This window comes from Agelaius tricolor, unplaced genomic scaffold, assembly GCF_023055355.1.
Source record: "Agelaius tricolor isolate 1412-34295 unplaced genomic scaffold, bAgeTri1.0.p SCAF_1, whole genome shotgun sequence".
NCBI classification, from domain to species: domain Eukaryota; kingdom Metazoa; phylum Chordata; class Aves; order Passeriformes; family Icteridae; genus Agelaius; species Agelaius tricolor.
The window spans coordinates 101393403-101409249 of record NW_027269261.1 but is presented as its reverse complement, the minus strand read 5'-3'; the positions used below and the strand labels follow the sequence as shown (position 1 = coordinate 101409249).

Here is a 15847-nt window from a genome sequence, read left to right as displayed (position 1 = left end):
GAGTTTTGTTTCTCATGGGGAGAAGTTGTCTAAGAAAGCCTCAGTGTCACCAGGATACCCAGTATCAGCATTAGCACATTCAGTACAATACAATGGACATGTCAGTTCATTACAGCAGACACTGGTGCATAAAACCTCAGAAATACCCACCCACTTGTCTGCTCTGAAGTGACATCACCTGCATCCTGCAGCCATGCCTAAAGGAAAGAGAGGTCCCTAAAAAACTGTATCTTTAGTGATCAAGTTAAAGTTTAGGAAGCTGACTTGCAGGTTTTTTTAAAACAAAAAGTCACCCTGCTGCTAATGCCTAGACTTGCACATTCCAAGATCCAAGTCACAGTTTTTGGTGGGGCTGCCTTTGCTTCAGCTTCTTGGCCTCAGTGTGAATCAGTTCATTGCTTAAACAAGATACATTTCTTGATATCTTTCTCCCTTGCCAAAGCCATGGCCCGTTCACCTCACACATAAATTATAAATGTGCTGCAGATTTTAGAAAGCTCAGAGAGCTAAATAGAGGCAAAGTAAGTGAGATAGTCCTGATGTGGGCCATACACTTAAGAAAGTTGGAGAGAATCCTTGCTTTCAAGTGTGACCAGCAGTAGGTCATCTCAATAGTGTAATGATGTTGCTTCAGTATTACTGTTTCATAGTAACTTTGGCAATTTCTGTCGATATTTAGCACAACTGTGGTGGAATGTGTAGAACATACCCAGCTTTTCTGTGAATAATTTTTTGTTTTGTGGAAACTGTCACACAGAGTACAAGGGAAACGCACTTGCTCCTGCAGCATCATTACTGTTGAGAAAGTTCATATCAGGGTTCAATAAGACCCTCAAAAGTTCTTACAAAAATATTTGGTGATTTTTCAAATCACTTAATTTGAGTCTGACCTTTTACAGGTTATTACCATAATGCTCTTTTAATAGATTGCAGTTAGAATGGATGGTAATAGTAGTTTTGTGGGTTTTTAAGCTGTTTCTCTAAAATAGTTTAAAACTAAGAAATTAGAATGATCCTGCAAGCATCTACCTGCATGATATGAGCTGTCTATAATTTGTTTTGTTCAAGGAACTTTGACTGAACCACTTCAATTTGGAGCCTTAGAATAAATAGGAAGGAGCAGATCCCTCTGCCTTCTTGTTTTTGCAGATTTCAAACATGTCTAATTTTGCCTCGGTGCTTTTTCTAGCAAAACAGGTTGCTCCTTGTGTTTTTTTTTTTTTTTTTTTTTTTTTTTTTTTTTCTTTATGCACATTCTAGAGTAATGGTATTAGGAAAGAATGAGGCTGGCCATGGAGTTCACTCCCCAGTGTACAAGAAGGCTGTTCTGCAGGATAGTTTTCTGTAATGAAGTGCCCCAACTCATGGCTTCTTCCCACTGAGAATGACCACACAGCCTGTCAGATGGCCCTGCTAAAATCCTGCTTCCTTGATCAATGATAAGAAAAGCTGAATCACAGGGATGAGAGAGCTCTCAGTGATGTGTGCAACTGCACATGTGCCAACTTGCACCGCATAGCTGTGTTGTTCCCTGCCATCTGCCACTGCAAAAAGAGAGAACCAAACTGGGTTACAATAAAGCAGCAAGAAAATATCCAACCTGTCCCAAGGCTGTGTTGTGTTATTATGTAGCTGTTGTTTCTATTTACAGCAAGAGCTGCTTCTCAGCATAAAGTAATGAGTTAGGTACTAAAAGTAATTTCTGTGGGCATTAAGGCAAGTGATGTGAAAAGTACAGCTCAAGATTTTAGTATACAGAGCTGTTAAAGAGGGGTGTTAATTTTCTAGGAAACTAAGCAGTACATCCTGAAGCATTCATTTCCCAAGCTTTACCCTTGGGAAAAAAAATTTAGTCTAACTTAATTGCTTGCTCAAATATCCTTTTTTAAGAAGATGAAATGTGCTTTAATTCATCTTTTGTAAAGGAGGAAATATTCCAGAGCTTCTGGGTAGAAGAACAGGTGGCTACAGGATCACAGATTCCATCTTCACTTCAACATGTTCATGCAGAGATTGGAAATCAAAATGCAGACATCTTTGTATTTGGTCTTTGCTGTTTTACAGAAGTAAGCAGAGCATTTGCAGCTCCAACAGGAGCAGCAGCAGGACTTGGCCAGCCCCTGCTGGTGTCCTGTGAAGGGGTGGGGAGCTGTTCCCTGGCCCTTCCAAGTGAGAGCACACACCCAGGGAATTCTTTCTAATGATGAGTTGGTGAGCCCGACTCTGTTGCTGGAAAAAGTGGTGTTCATTTGCTATTAAACCATCCAGTTCTTTTATCTCCTGAGCAAAAAGGTTCACTAGATAGGAAGGAGTATTCCCACCTGCTTGATCCTGCCTCTGGCTATGCTGGAAAACAAAATGCTATTTTCTCTCTTTTCTTCCCCTTCCTGCTTTTTAAAAAGTCTTTTGAAGTAAAGTCACTTTGTCAAATGCACAGTATAGATTAATTAGTCAATATTTGTTCAGAGCTTTGGATGTCTTAAGCCTTATTAGGGATGAGTGCTGAATTTTAGTCTTCTTGTATTGACTTGATTATGAGCAGCATCTTGATGGAAAAGTTTCTTTTTTACTCTTTGAGTCGGGTGCAATTTAGGATTTTATTCTCAAAATTTGTGTATATTTTTATACACCTTTTTATGTATATTTGCATATTATGTTATAGAGTTTTAAGTAACTATATTTTCAAAATCATTGGAGTGTTTTACATGAAAAAAATACATTTATGTTTCTATTTTGGTTTTGTCATCTTTAGGCCAGTCAAGAGATTTCATAGGTATATGAATATTCTGAAGTACTCTTTGGACATCCACAGGCCAAATAGGGATCTACTTTTATCAGTAGAGATGAGAATATCCTTGCAGTAGTAGTGTTAGCAGTGGTATGTTTGAATGATTTTTCTCAGTATATTACACTGTCTTCTATCAGTAAAATACTGGAGTTAGAGTAAAAAATTAATTTAAAATGGTTTTTGAGAAGAAAACTTAAATTCTTATAGGTATTGTCTATATTTAGATGGAGAATTTGAGTTTAATGCTATAATTTTGAATTGAGCAAAAGCAGAGTTGTTCCTTTTATGTATTGTCATAGTTCTTTTTTGAGGCAAAGAGAGACTGAAGAGATGTAATTGTGAATATGATGCTTCATTATTTTATCATATTTGTGGTTTTTAGAACTTGAAGTATGTTATTTGAACAAACATTCCTTTATGTCTTACAGTAGCTAATGCAATTAAATGGAATCTGTATATTAAGTAATCTAATTCCTCTACAGATTTTATGTCCCTATTACCACGTAAAAAATGACACGAGCTCATGTAATTGAATGGTTTCCACAGGACTTATCTAAAATGATATATTGATAGCTTTGTGCTCAGCTGTAAAGATAAATGTTAGATTGCATCTGTATACTTTAGGAGATTTCATTTTTTTGGAGGAGTTGGTAGTCTATTGGCAGACATAAGAGAAAATCTTTTTTATACAAGCAAAGTATACTTCATTTTAGAATCTGAAGAATTGAACTTCAGTGCTAAAGCAAAGTCTAGTGCAACATTATACTTTGGGAGAACAAGAACATGAACCTGAGTAAAGAAATCTGAATTTCTATTTGTTTTTTTTCCCTGATCAGGCAATCAATTGATGGACATTTGTGAAATGTTTTAAATTACCATGTTGTCTCCATTTACTAATACTGTGGGGTCCAAAATTTTGATCCTTTTATCATCTTATCTTTAAAGCCATTACAGAATCAGCTGAAAAGGCCTTAAATCAATGAAGTTACACACTTCTCTTGAGTTGTGTCTGTAAAGCACATTTATGTACAAATGTGAGTTTGTGTAATGTAAAACTCAAAGCTTGCAGCAAGCAACTAGGTTTTTATTTTCTTCAGTTTGAGTATGTTTGGAAAAATTATTTTGTTATTCAATATTTCTATTTGCAGAGAAGGTAGAATTCCTGACCCAATATATAAGAATTTATTCTTCTGTTTTTATTCAGTTTGACAAAGGATATGCTTACAGCATTCGCCACAACTATGGGAAAGAAGGAAAGAGGACTGATTATACCCCATACAGCTGCATGAAGATTATCATGTCCAATCCACCAAGCCAAGGGGATTATCATGGTGAGTTCCTTAAGGGGAAAAACCCCAAGCATTTACAAACAGCAGAATCTCTTGGCTAGAGAAGTTACTCCTTCCTGTAGTCTCTTAAATTGTGTATTCAATTCCCAGACCATAATGGTATTGAACTATTCTCTTTAGATCAAACTTGATAACTGCTGTTTTTACAAACATTGTGTCATGCAGCTCAAGGAGACTTTAAATGTGCAGATACTTTAAGAAATGACCAATTAGAGGTGTTCTGAGATATGAATTCAATCGTACAGGAAGTCTGAAGTTTGCTAGGGTATTTTAAAAACTCCTACAACTGTATGATTAGACATGGGAAACCTGCACTTGCTTCACTGTTGTTATGCTAATACCTAAGTCATTCATTCAGGTGTGTCTCAAAACTCACTCTAGGACAAAAAAAATCCACTTAGATGGTGGAACTTTCTAAGTTACTTATAAGGTGATATTTTTAGAACGGACTATGCTTTTAAAGACCAGTTGACCCTCATTACTTTTCTTTTCTTGGGTTTTTTCCACAGCTATTAAATGTACCAACACTGTCATTGTTAGTAAGGAACTAATTTAAACTCTTTTCCTGTCAGTGAATAAGAATTGTGGCCTCTTTATGGTGGGATATTTTATGTGACTCTTGAGCCTGTGGTGCCCTGATAACTCTGCAGTAAAGTAATTATTTAAAGAAAAAAATAAAGGCAATTGTACACATGGGTAATTAATTTCCTGTTAATAAGCTGTTAGACAATTAGGAACAGCGTAGCTGGTCTCTTGAGTGCCTTACTGCGCTAACTCCTGAGTAAACAGCCTTGTTTGTGAGCTTGCTTATTTTTTACTGTCAGGGTGCCCATTCCGCCACAGCGATCCCGAGCTGCTGAAGCAAAAGCTGCAGTCATACAAGATCCCTCCCAGTGGAATAGCTCAGGTAAGGCATGTGACACTTTCATTAATAAGGCACTGCTTTTCAATTTTACTTTCTATTTGAGTAGGAATGCCATATCAAATTTGTCACTGGGTATTGTGAAATATTTCTTCTTATAAAGGTTTTATACCAGAATTTTGACTTTCTGGCTGCAATGCTCCCACTGATGTGATGATTACTGTCACTACCTTTTATTGTTTAATATTGTGAGGAGGTTTATGCCAATAGTGGATATAATCCAGAATTTTTTTATACTTTGTTTTACTGCACTGTGATTAGAAAAGAAGTTTAAATGTATATGGCAGTTTTTTAGATAATTTATTTTTATTCTTGCAGTGACTTGTGGACTACTATGTAGTCAGTACACAAATGTAATTCTTTTCTATAATAAATTTCTAAAACCCATACATTCCTCATTATCAGTTCTGCTGACTTCCTTTGAACAACAAAAGCACATGAAACACATAATGAAATTAAGCAGAAATTTTTTATCAGCTTTTAAAAAACGTAAATCTAAATTGAAAAATCTATCTTATATAGCAAAAACCAATGTAGGAATCGGAACTTTGAGATGTGTCCCAAAAAACTGTGTCTCCCACTGCATTCTCTAGCAAGATCTTAAGGCAGTAAGAGTATGTCATCATTTTCATTGAAAGAAGAGGTACTGGTGGGATTTAAGCTGATACCAAACAGTTCTGTATATTAACTGGCTGGAACCTGCTTTAGATCCTTAGGAAAAACCTGCTTACAGTTGTACTTAGTTCATATGGAATGTCACCATTGTTTGTCAGGCATCAACAGACTGTTGTACAAGATGGAAAAGAATGTGGGAGTTCCACTTAAAGCAGTCTCCCTTGGAAGGACTAATTAAGATAGAAATTAAAAGAGAATCATTTTAAAGAGTTTATTGTTCACTATAGTAATTCTTGACAAATTCCTGAAATACTCATACTTTTTCATAGGAGTATTTTTTCCTTTTTCTCTTTTTTCCCTGTTTTCTTCTGGTTCATATTAATAAGCATCTAAATATCTGACAGGCCCTAGAGATACTTTCTTTTGGCTTTTTCCTTATATATATATATAAAGAATTGATGCTGGTCTAGGATTTTTTATCCTGATAATCATTGGAAAGATTGGTGAGGATTTACTGGCCTAGATGCCTTGCTGTATGTGTGGGTGGGATTTAGTAGAGGTTATTTCTTCAGTGAATTTGCACAGTAGGACAGTATCTTCATATTTAATGTAGTTCCTTATTTAATGTGAATTGTGATTTTATTTTTGTGTGTGTATGTGTTTAGGGTTTTTTGTTTGGTTTTTTCTTATAAAGTAGAATTTGAATTCACTAACAGTCTTATATTTTTTATCAAAAGTGACTAAGAAAAATTCTCTCCATCAACATCTTCTCTGCCCAGAAATGAATGTTGTCCTGTCCATGACTTTTGTGGTGTTTAGGTGCAATTAGGGTAAAGGGCTCTTCAGTGTCCACTCCTAGTGTTAAACAAAAAAACCCACAAAATTATACACCCTCCATGCAAAGCCTAATAAAATAACATAAACTGAAATGTTGGCTGTGCCTGGCTTCTGAGAAATTAATCTTTTACATCAGACAGTCTTTGAGATATCGAGTAGAAGAGGAGATAGAAAAATAGCTGCCATCAGTCTCCAAGTTGTCATTATTGCTGCCCCTCCTTTTGCTCCATTTTCATGGTCCAGTAATGTTTGTGTGACTAAGAACAGGTCAGGATCCTTCAGTCCAGACAGGGCTTTTAGGAGTCTTCTCTAATGTTGATGATGGTTGCTGAGTATCAGAAATGTTTTTTTCCTTTAGCTCTGTGAATAGATATCAGGAGTGAGTGGTTTACCAATCTTTCAGTGGTCTCATGTAGCTAGACTGGCATTCACTCAAACCATACCCCCTGACTCTTAGGCTTTCTGTTAACTCCAGGTCCAATGACAGCTCCCTTACAAACTGGTAGATACCTATTTTTAATTAATGGTTTGGAGCTTGACCTTTCAGCTATATATTTCAATTAAAAATATGTTTTTTCTGGGGCTCAGGACCTCTTATGCTCATTTCTTGCTCTGTTCCAAAATTCCGGGAACGATGCAACATTTTTCAAACATCTATTTTGAATTTAGCTATGCACTAGTGAATTGTCCCCCACTGGGATTTTCATCTTTTGGTTAGAGTACTCTGTGTCTTCCCTCCAAACCCACAAACAAGGCCCTTCCTTGTCTTTGAGGCTTGTTCCTCATGGGTACTATGTGAGCCACAATGGGGGCTAGTGTCTAGCCCTAATGGTTGTGGTTTTACCCAAGGTGCTCAGTTTTCTAGTGCTGTTCTCAGCCTTCTGTTTCTGGGGCTGTCCATACTCTTGACATGCACTCTTTCCTGTAAGGTTCATAAGAGTGTCTGAATTTTTCCAGTTCAGATAAAGCATTTGATTGCTGCATGGTAGGAACAAACCCCATCCTAAAGGGCTTTTTCACAAGACTGGGTGTGGAAAGGGAAAGATGATGTGATGATGGTAAAGAGAAAATACTGCCAGACCTCACATGACTTCAGTAGTCAGTCTGAGCATTAGACTGCTTTCATTGCATTCATTTTGTAGTGCTGTCAGTAATGAAAAAAGGGATCAAAGCATTTGAATATGTGAATCTCCTCACTATGAAGTATTTGGATCTGACCTGTTGTTCCAGTCTATATTTTCTGAGGCTGTATCTTGTCTAGGGTTGTATCTGCTGGAGAAATCATCTCAAAGTAATGCAGCAGATGACTTACAGGTCTTGTCTAGTTATCTAAGTGCTTGAAGCAGAGAGCTAATCCTGATGTCTATTCCAAGAACTGAATTATTTAACTTGTATTTTCACATTTTCCTTAAGTTAGTCTATATTTGTGATAGTAGCTTTTTTTTTTTAATGCTTCTTAGAGAAGAAGCACTGGCTGAGCATCTGATGTGTGGATGTGTAAGTGCATGGCATTTGAATTTATAGTGTATAATTTTTCATGTCTGTCTCTGGTATACTGCTAATTAGGTAAAAAAAAAGTCAAATCTGCAAAAAAAAACCCCACCATGAGACCACCACAGTGAAAAACACCTTAACTCTCTCCTTGTTGATCAAATATTTAAAAAGTTTTATGTTCTTGCTGTCCATAAAAATATTTTCCCTTGCAGCTAAAGATAGTTTCCAGGAAAAGTTAGAAATTATTCACACACAACTGAGTCTATGGTAGAAAAATTTTCATAAGTTAATTCTGCAATGTAAAAAAAACCCCAACCCAAACTCACTTTGAGTAAGTTGAAAATAACAGTGGATAATTATAGAGCCCCAACTGTCCTGCTCTGCAACATCTTTAATTTGAGTGCTGAGGATCTATAAAAGCAGGTGGCTGCATACATCTGCCAAACATCATCTCAGCCTCATTAGCAGTCAGTAGAGAAACATCAGAAAAGCAAGTTGCAGATGGCAGTGAAGAAAAAGGCACATAAGGACTAACAGGAAAAGTCCTTGAGTGTGTACCTTTGCTTACAAAATAAAGCAATGCAGTGTAAATGGCTTAATGTATGTAGAGGCAAAGGATTGCTGCTGTGAATGAAGCTTTGAGGGGAGGTCTCTTTCTGGGAAATACTAGGGAAAAACAGCTGCAAGTTTGCTTCCATTATGCACAGAAATGTAGCAGAAAAGATAATATTTATTAGGGATGGTAAATCTGTTTTATTTTAAGAGTTTGTCTCATACGGAGGACTCCTTTCTAGCTGGGCTTCATTCTGTTGCAGTGTTTAACCTTTTTTGTTTCCTCTTAGCAACTTTTTTCCTGATAAAGCAAGTTAATCTACTAAAGCTATTCTTCTTTAAATATGTTAAATGTGCCCCTTATTCCCCCTCCCTTCATATGTGCAGAAGGGGAACCTGGTCCTCCATGATGTGTACAGTTGAACTTATATATATATACTGATTTTTTTTTTATCTCTTAGAATTTACACTAATAATTAGTGCATACCTGAGTTTGTTTGCTCAATTAAGGTTCTGAGATTTAAAATGTATTTGCACCTAAATTTAGAAAACTTTTTATTTATATCATTTTATTACACTACATTTAATCTTGATTAAATAAGAAGAATTTTGGGAAAGTCATAAATATTTATGAACTAGATTGAATTAGTTGACTTACTTCAACTGGAAAATTCAGGTTAGACAGGTCTGAATGCTACAGAATATCATGAATGTTTCTTTTAACTAACCAACAGACTAATAGGTCTTCTGGTAATTACTCCATATTAGGTGAAAAACACTTTAAAAAAGTATATACTTATAACATGGTCAGCATTTTCTTTAAAGTAGAGATGGCTCTTTTGTATGGCATAGATTATATTGTAAAGAACAAACAAGCAAATGTAAGGAAATATTAAATTGAGGTGTTAAGAATAGATGAGTTTTTTCCAATCCTTATCTACTAATTTTTCAGTCAATTTCGAGGAGAGAGGAGAAAAAATGGAAATACATTTATGTACACAGATAGTGGCAGATTTCAGACTTCATTGCCTAGCTGGCCTTGGCCTTTGTGTTTTACAGAAGGCTTAGCAGGAGGTGGCAAGAGGGATAGAAATGTAATCAGTTGGGCTATTACAGAGAAATAATGGGGCTAAGTACTTTCCTGGCAGTGTGTTGCTGTTTTTATCCATTCAGCAAATGTAATTTATTTATATATCTGTCAATAAATACAAGGCACCATTGGATAATGAGTACAGCAGGGATTTAAGCTGTATATTGCTGTGTTTGACACAAAGGTCAACCTTGGGAAATGGCTTGAAATTAACATTTCTTGAAAACTATTTTTTCTTCCACTGAGGCTATCTCTTAATTCCAGCAATTTTCTCTGTTTGATAAGCAGAGAGAGCATACATTTTGATTATATAAAGGAGGGAGGAGGTAATGAAACTTTAAAATATTTCAACCAGCATTGCATTCTGGTGATAAGAATGGGACTTCATGCAGCACAGAAGAGATTACCTGAAGTAGAATTGGAAAGTAAATTGTATTTACAAAAGATGGCATGATTTTCCTAATACATGTTCAAAACAGCCTATTCACTCACATATTCTGCTGAGCTTGACTAGAAATAGCTTCATTTCTAAAAGGACAAATCTGATTGAAGGTAAAAGCATTCCCCTCTCACAGATACTTGTCTAAAGGATTTGCATTAAATTTTCTTGATGGGAGCACAGTAGTATTTTGCTGTGCATCTGCATGAACTGGTAATGTGGAAAATAAAAATACAAATCATGTCCTTGATTGCTTCATGCTTCAACCACTTGAATTGCTAGATTTATGTCTGCAATTATGGAAGAGATGTTGCAATATGATAGTTTGACAATAACTGTCACAATGATATTACCAAAATATAGATTCAACTTATACTTGAAGTTGAGAGTATTGAAATTACATTTTAAGGGTCGGGCGTACCTTCCTGTGGTTTTATCTTGTTTTTAACATAGCCAGGGCATTTTTGAAATGTTGTCAGTTATTTGTAGGATTCTCAGGTGTCGTGTGCTGCAGGGGTCCATGAGCTGTTGTACCAGGCTGTCCTGGAGCACCCTGTTGCTGCAGGTCTCAGTAAGTTGAGCGTGTGCTGCTTGTGAGTGTCTCGTGTCTCTGCCCTGCAGGTGCTGGAGCTGGTGAAGGGCATGCATTACCAGCTGGCCTGTCAGAAGTACTTCGAGCTGACCCATGATGTGAGTAGCTACTACTCTTTGTTCACCCACTTAGTCTTGAGGAAGGCCTTGGAATTCATGAATGAAGCCCAGAGACTGTTTTCAGTTTGCCCATGCATCATTAGCTGTTTTGCCTTGTTAGTTTTCTTTTCGGTAATTTCAAATATTCCTTTGTAATTTTCTGCATTTATATATTGATGTTATTAATACCCTCAGTATTACAAGATGTTGTAAAATAATATGCTGTCTTTCTGAAAAAGTCAATATGGTTGAATCTTATCTATTTTGAGTCATTTAGCTTTTTCAAGATCCTGCTTTTAATCAGATTTGTAGGCTTTCATACATTGAGCAAGTTTGATGTGTTTAGATAAAGCACATAAAAACCTTAAAAAAATAAAGGGAAAGTATCTAAAACCTCTTAATGAAATCTCCCAGCATTTTCATGGTACCTTTTGTTAATTTTTATTTGGTATTTTTTCACATTTGTAGTCATGTGTGATTATTTTTTAAATCAAGATGGGCATTCTCAGAGCTTTCCCATTTGCTTAATTGTAAGCAAAGTTATCTTAAAATTTTCTCCAAAAATTTTTTAAGATAACAAATAGTCACACTCCATCTCCTGTGTGATTTCTTGATTCAAAGAACCAGCTTTTTTACTGGTTCAAGATTCCTTGTCATCAGAAAACCCCCAATGAAGCACAGCTCTTCTTATAGCTTTGTTCTCTTCACAAACCAAAAACGGAAGCATCCCTTTCAAACAGCATACTAGGGAGCAGCCTTACTAAGGATATGGATGAGGATTAGATGGCCCACCCAGAGGCATTTACCACTGACTTTTTTGTTCTTACTGATTTGCACAATTGATTTAAGTGGAACTGTTTGTGCTCACATATTTCCAGAAGTCATATGTATGAATGTATAGCAAAGGTGTAGCCTGAGCCTGTGTCCAGTGTTGTTTTGGCAGCTGTATTTTGAGAGGAGCACTTTGTCTTATAGTCTTGGAAAATGTGAGAAAAAGTCTACTAATCTGGAAGGAAATTCAAAATAATATACAGTTTTAAATTTAGGTAACACTTGCTCTGTGTAAGCTCATGTCAGTAGAAATAATATTTTTTCAAGATGACTGTGGACCCCAAGGTCAACATTCATCAAAAGATAAATCAGTACTATGCATTTTAGGAAAGCTATCTTTCCATTCTTCTATAGGAAATTCCAGAAAAGCATTATTTTTTATCAATTTTGTAGTAATATAAATATCTGTATTTGCTGCTTGCACTCAGAATCATCTTTCTGCTTTGCCCTTGATATTATTTCAGTAAGAGAAAGCAAAATACACACACACACTGTAGTTTGAATGGCACATGCTTATGATGGCATTTTTTTTACAGAATTTAGCTGCTTAACTTGTTACCAGCCTGCTTGGACTGATTTTTCTATTCTACAACTCTATGCTTTATTAATGGTTTGGATTTTTTTTTTTTCCTATGGAGAGGTAAAAGATGTTTCTCTGAAGCTGGTGACCTTGACTTGCAATCAAGCCTTTGCTTTCCTATATCACTAGCAGAGTTTTTCATTGAAGGAAAGTTCACAAGAATCAAGTAGCATAACTTTGATTGTTTCTTTGAGCAGGGGAACAATCTTAAGTAAAATTTTCATGGAAGTAATGGACTTGCTCACATGGAGAATTTTAATTTAAATTATCTAAAAATTTTACAAAGAAAGTGTTGGATATGTGTTGGGAAGAGCTGTTGGTGTTGCCTGCAATTCTTAAAAGTTATGGTGTATGTGGGTAAGATTGACTATGAATGACTCTGTAACAGAGACTTGTTAAAGATTTTATTTCTCTAAGTTCACAGGGTCAGCTTCAGTAGTCTAGTGCTTGGCACCAAGACTGTGCTAACACATGCAGCTGGACTAGAGTGAGAATGCTTGGAAATTGGAGCATGGATGAAAGCTGGCTGGATGAAACTCATCCAGATAAAACTAAGATCAAATTCAGTGATGACTTTGGTTTAAGTTTTTTGGATTTTTTTTTCATTATGCCTTTGAATACCAAATTAGAGTGCTAGGACTGTTACTTGTAAGATTTTTCAAGCAAGGTCACTGACTACAGTTGCTAATTCATGTCTGAATTAGATTTTGTTATCCATGTCACCATTTTCTAATGGAGCTAAGCTAGGCAGTGGTAATGCATTTAATCAGGGTTCCATTTAGAGCACACACTGATCCTCTGCTTTATGATTATTCACAAGCAGCTGAAATTTAAATTGATGGGGTTTGGCATATTAAATTAGCCACAGTATGTCCTCAGGAGACTCTGTGTGTGCAGAGTTGCTTATTATGCCTGAATTGGCCACTCCCTTCTGGGAAAAAAGGAATATAGTGAGAGCAGAAATTAACAGGTATATGACTCTTAGTCTTCCATAGTGTGTTGTACCCCATGTTTGGCAAGTCTTCCAATGTATTTTAAGAGCAGTGTTTTTTTGAAATGTTCCTACAATTCACATGAACTGACAGGCAGATCAAAGGTGCAGGTTGCCTTGAATAGGAGGTGAAAGCACCTTTTCAAGTAAGCATTTCCAAATTCTGAGCCTCCCAAAAGAAATACAAAGTTATAACTCTGCTTCTTGGTCATTACATAAAATAGCTTGCTTTTAAAGCTGAAAGCTTTCTTGATTTGAAATATTTGAAGAGCGTTAATTGAATGTTCATTTTTAAAATAATTCCAGAGTTGAAAGAATGCATCTGCTGAAGTAAAAAGTAGCAATACAAATCTGCTGCTAGTTCTCTGTATTCTTTGCACTGAAGACTAAATGTTCTGTGGTACTGGTTGTGCATTTAGTGCTCCATCAGGTGCTGATGGTGGCACTGATGGAGAAAGGATAAGTTTGATCTCTGGGGGTTCTGTCTTAGCTCATCCCCTTATAAATATTGCATTTGTGCCTTCTTGGGAAACCAGGGAAAGACAAGAAGCTCCCCTTTTCCATTTGCAGTTTCACACTTATACTTAAGATCTAGATTTATACTGTGCAATTGCTGCAACTTCTAGCAGTATTTTTCACTTTCATTTGCACCCTGACCCTCTCTCACTCCCTCTTTTGGATGGTGAAAGTCCATTTTAAGGTGTAGGTTCAATAGTCCTACATCTCTAAAGAGATGCCATTTTACTTATGTGTTTTTAGATGCTTTGGGGTGTTATTTATCTTTACTATACTAAAGACAGTGTGAAATAATGTTTGAATATGCCAAAGTTATTTTATTTCTGCAATGAAGGAAGAAAATTTCTGATGAAACTAGATTTGTGTTATGCCTACATTTACTGAAACGTTATTTACAAACCGATGCCTTTTTCTTCAACAAAATTGGAACTTAGTAAATTGTTAATTAATCTGTTCTTGAATATGAAAAATATGATTTTTAGAAATAAGTGTAATAACTTGGTGTTCCTTTCCTTTTATGTGCAGGTTGATGACATTGGGTTTTCTTTGAATCATCCTAATCAGTACTTCACAGAGAGTCAGAAGCTGTTAAATGGTGGTAGAGAACCGAAGAAGGAATTCAATAACTCAGGAAACTTTCAACAAAAAAATAATAGTCAGGAAAGCATAAATTCAAGTTCCACTCTCACTTCTTCAAATGACAAAGCTGATACTGAACTGGAAGGACTGGAAGCATACTTCACTGAAGACTAAGCACCTGTGTTATTTGGGTTAGTTTTTCTTTCTTTTATTATTTCCCTTCTCTAGCTGGATTTGTCCCTGTACTGAGGAGTATGCACTTCACCACCTGGAAGACAGAAGCATTTAGTGCTTGAGAAGGCTGGAAAAATGAAAGATATATATTGAAGCTGTAACTGCATCCAGTATTTATTCTTACTGCTTTAGGAAGCTGTTTTATAGGGTGTGTTTAAGGATGGGAAATGAAACTTTCTTCACAATTATTAGGTAATTTTTGTCTGATTTACCTTTTTTTTGGTTTTCTTCAAAAATTTCAACTATTTTTATCCCCTTTTGTGATCACTTTTCTATGTATCACCTTAATAAAAAAAATTGCAAACCCAAAAGTTTTTTGTATTTTCTTTTTAGCTATACTGGGATGGTAATTAAGTAGGAGTTCTTATGATCAAAATTACCCTCTGGAGGAGTCTGTCTGTCTCTTCTATATGAGAAGCTGAGGGAAATCAGCTTCCTAATTTGTACCTTGGCACTAAATTTAGAGAGCTGGTTTTGATACTTGGAAGGGAACATAATCAGACTTTAGACACCTGTATGTAAGAAAGTAATAAAAAAAAGGTACTCTACCAACTGACTCATTATGTAGAAGCTAAAAGCTTCTTAGCATATATTTCTGTGCAGCAGTCATGCTGATGTAGGAAGTAATTTTCTTTCCATCCAACCTCTAATCTCCAATGTACCTCAGTTCAGTTTGGAGTTGAGTATTTCAGAAGGAATGCTGGCCCAAAGCTTGTGAAGTGCAAGCATCCAAGACAATAAAATGTCTCAAAGCCTTTCAGGATCTAATGATGAAGAGGATGTCACTGTTGGGTGTTCAGCAGAAGGAAGGCTGAGGAGCTCCCAAAGTGAGTGAGTCTTTAAGTGCTGCCCTGGCAAGGGGAGTGAATGACAGGAGCTGCCACCACTGTCACAGCACCCAGAGTAGGAGCTGATCCACGTGGCCACACACCGGATGCTGAGCACGCTGCGTTCCTTCTCTGCATGTTTTGGGAGGTTTACTTTGGACTAGTTTTTGTCTTACACTGTGGCTGGAGTGGTCAGTAGCAGGTGCAGGAATGTGCAGAATGTGCCTTTTGTGTGAGTTTCTTCCAGAAGGGACCCAGTTTGCATGCATGCAGACTGGTTGGCAGCATGAGCCAATGCACAGCAAATGGAGGTGACTTGAGAGATTGCCTTGAAAATGGTGAACATTTCAGACAGTCTTAAGTCCATGTAATTTATCCTAGTTTTGGCTGGGATAGAGTCAGTTTTCTTCCTGTAGCTGTTACTGTGCTGTGTTTTGGACTCAGAATGAGAGTAAGGTTGATGACACACAGATGTTTTAGATGTTGCTTAGCAGGGTGTACTCTAAATCAAGG

The 15847-nt window shown here is 36.4% G+C and overlaps 1 protein-coding gene across 1 annotated transcript in view; it reads left to right on the top strand.

Moving 5' to 3' along the window:
• The window catches only part of PRIM2 (DNA primase subunit 2), an 89670-nt gene extending 74852 nt beyond the window's left edge, over positions 1-14818 (top strand). Inside the window, exons 10-13 of the mRNA XM_071445666.1 lie at positions 3993-4119; positions 4962-5044; positions 10708-10776; positions 14220-14818. Of these exons, the coding sequence (XP_071301767.1) occupies positions 3993-4119; positions 4962-5044; positions 10708-10776; positions 14220-14447 (507 nt within the window). The 3' untranslated portion in view covers positions 14448-14818. The remainder of the gene's footprint in view (positions 1-3992; positions 4120-4961; positions 5045-10707; positions 10777-14219) is intronic.
• The last annotated feature ends 1029 nt before the right edge of the window (positions 14819-15847 follow it).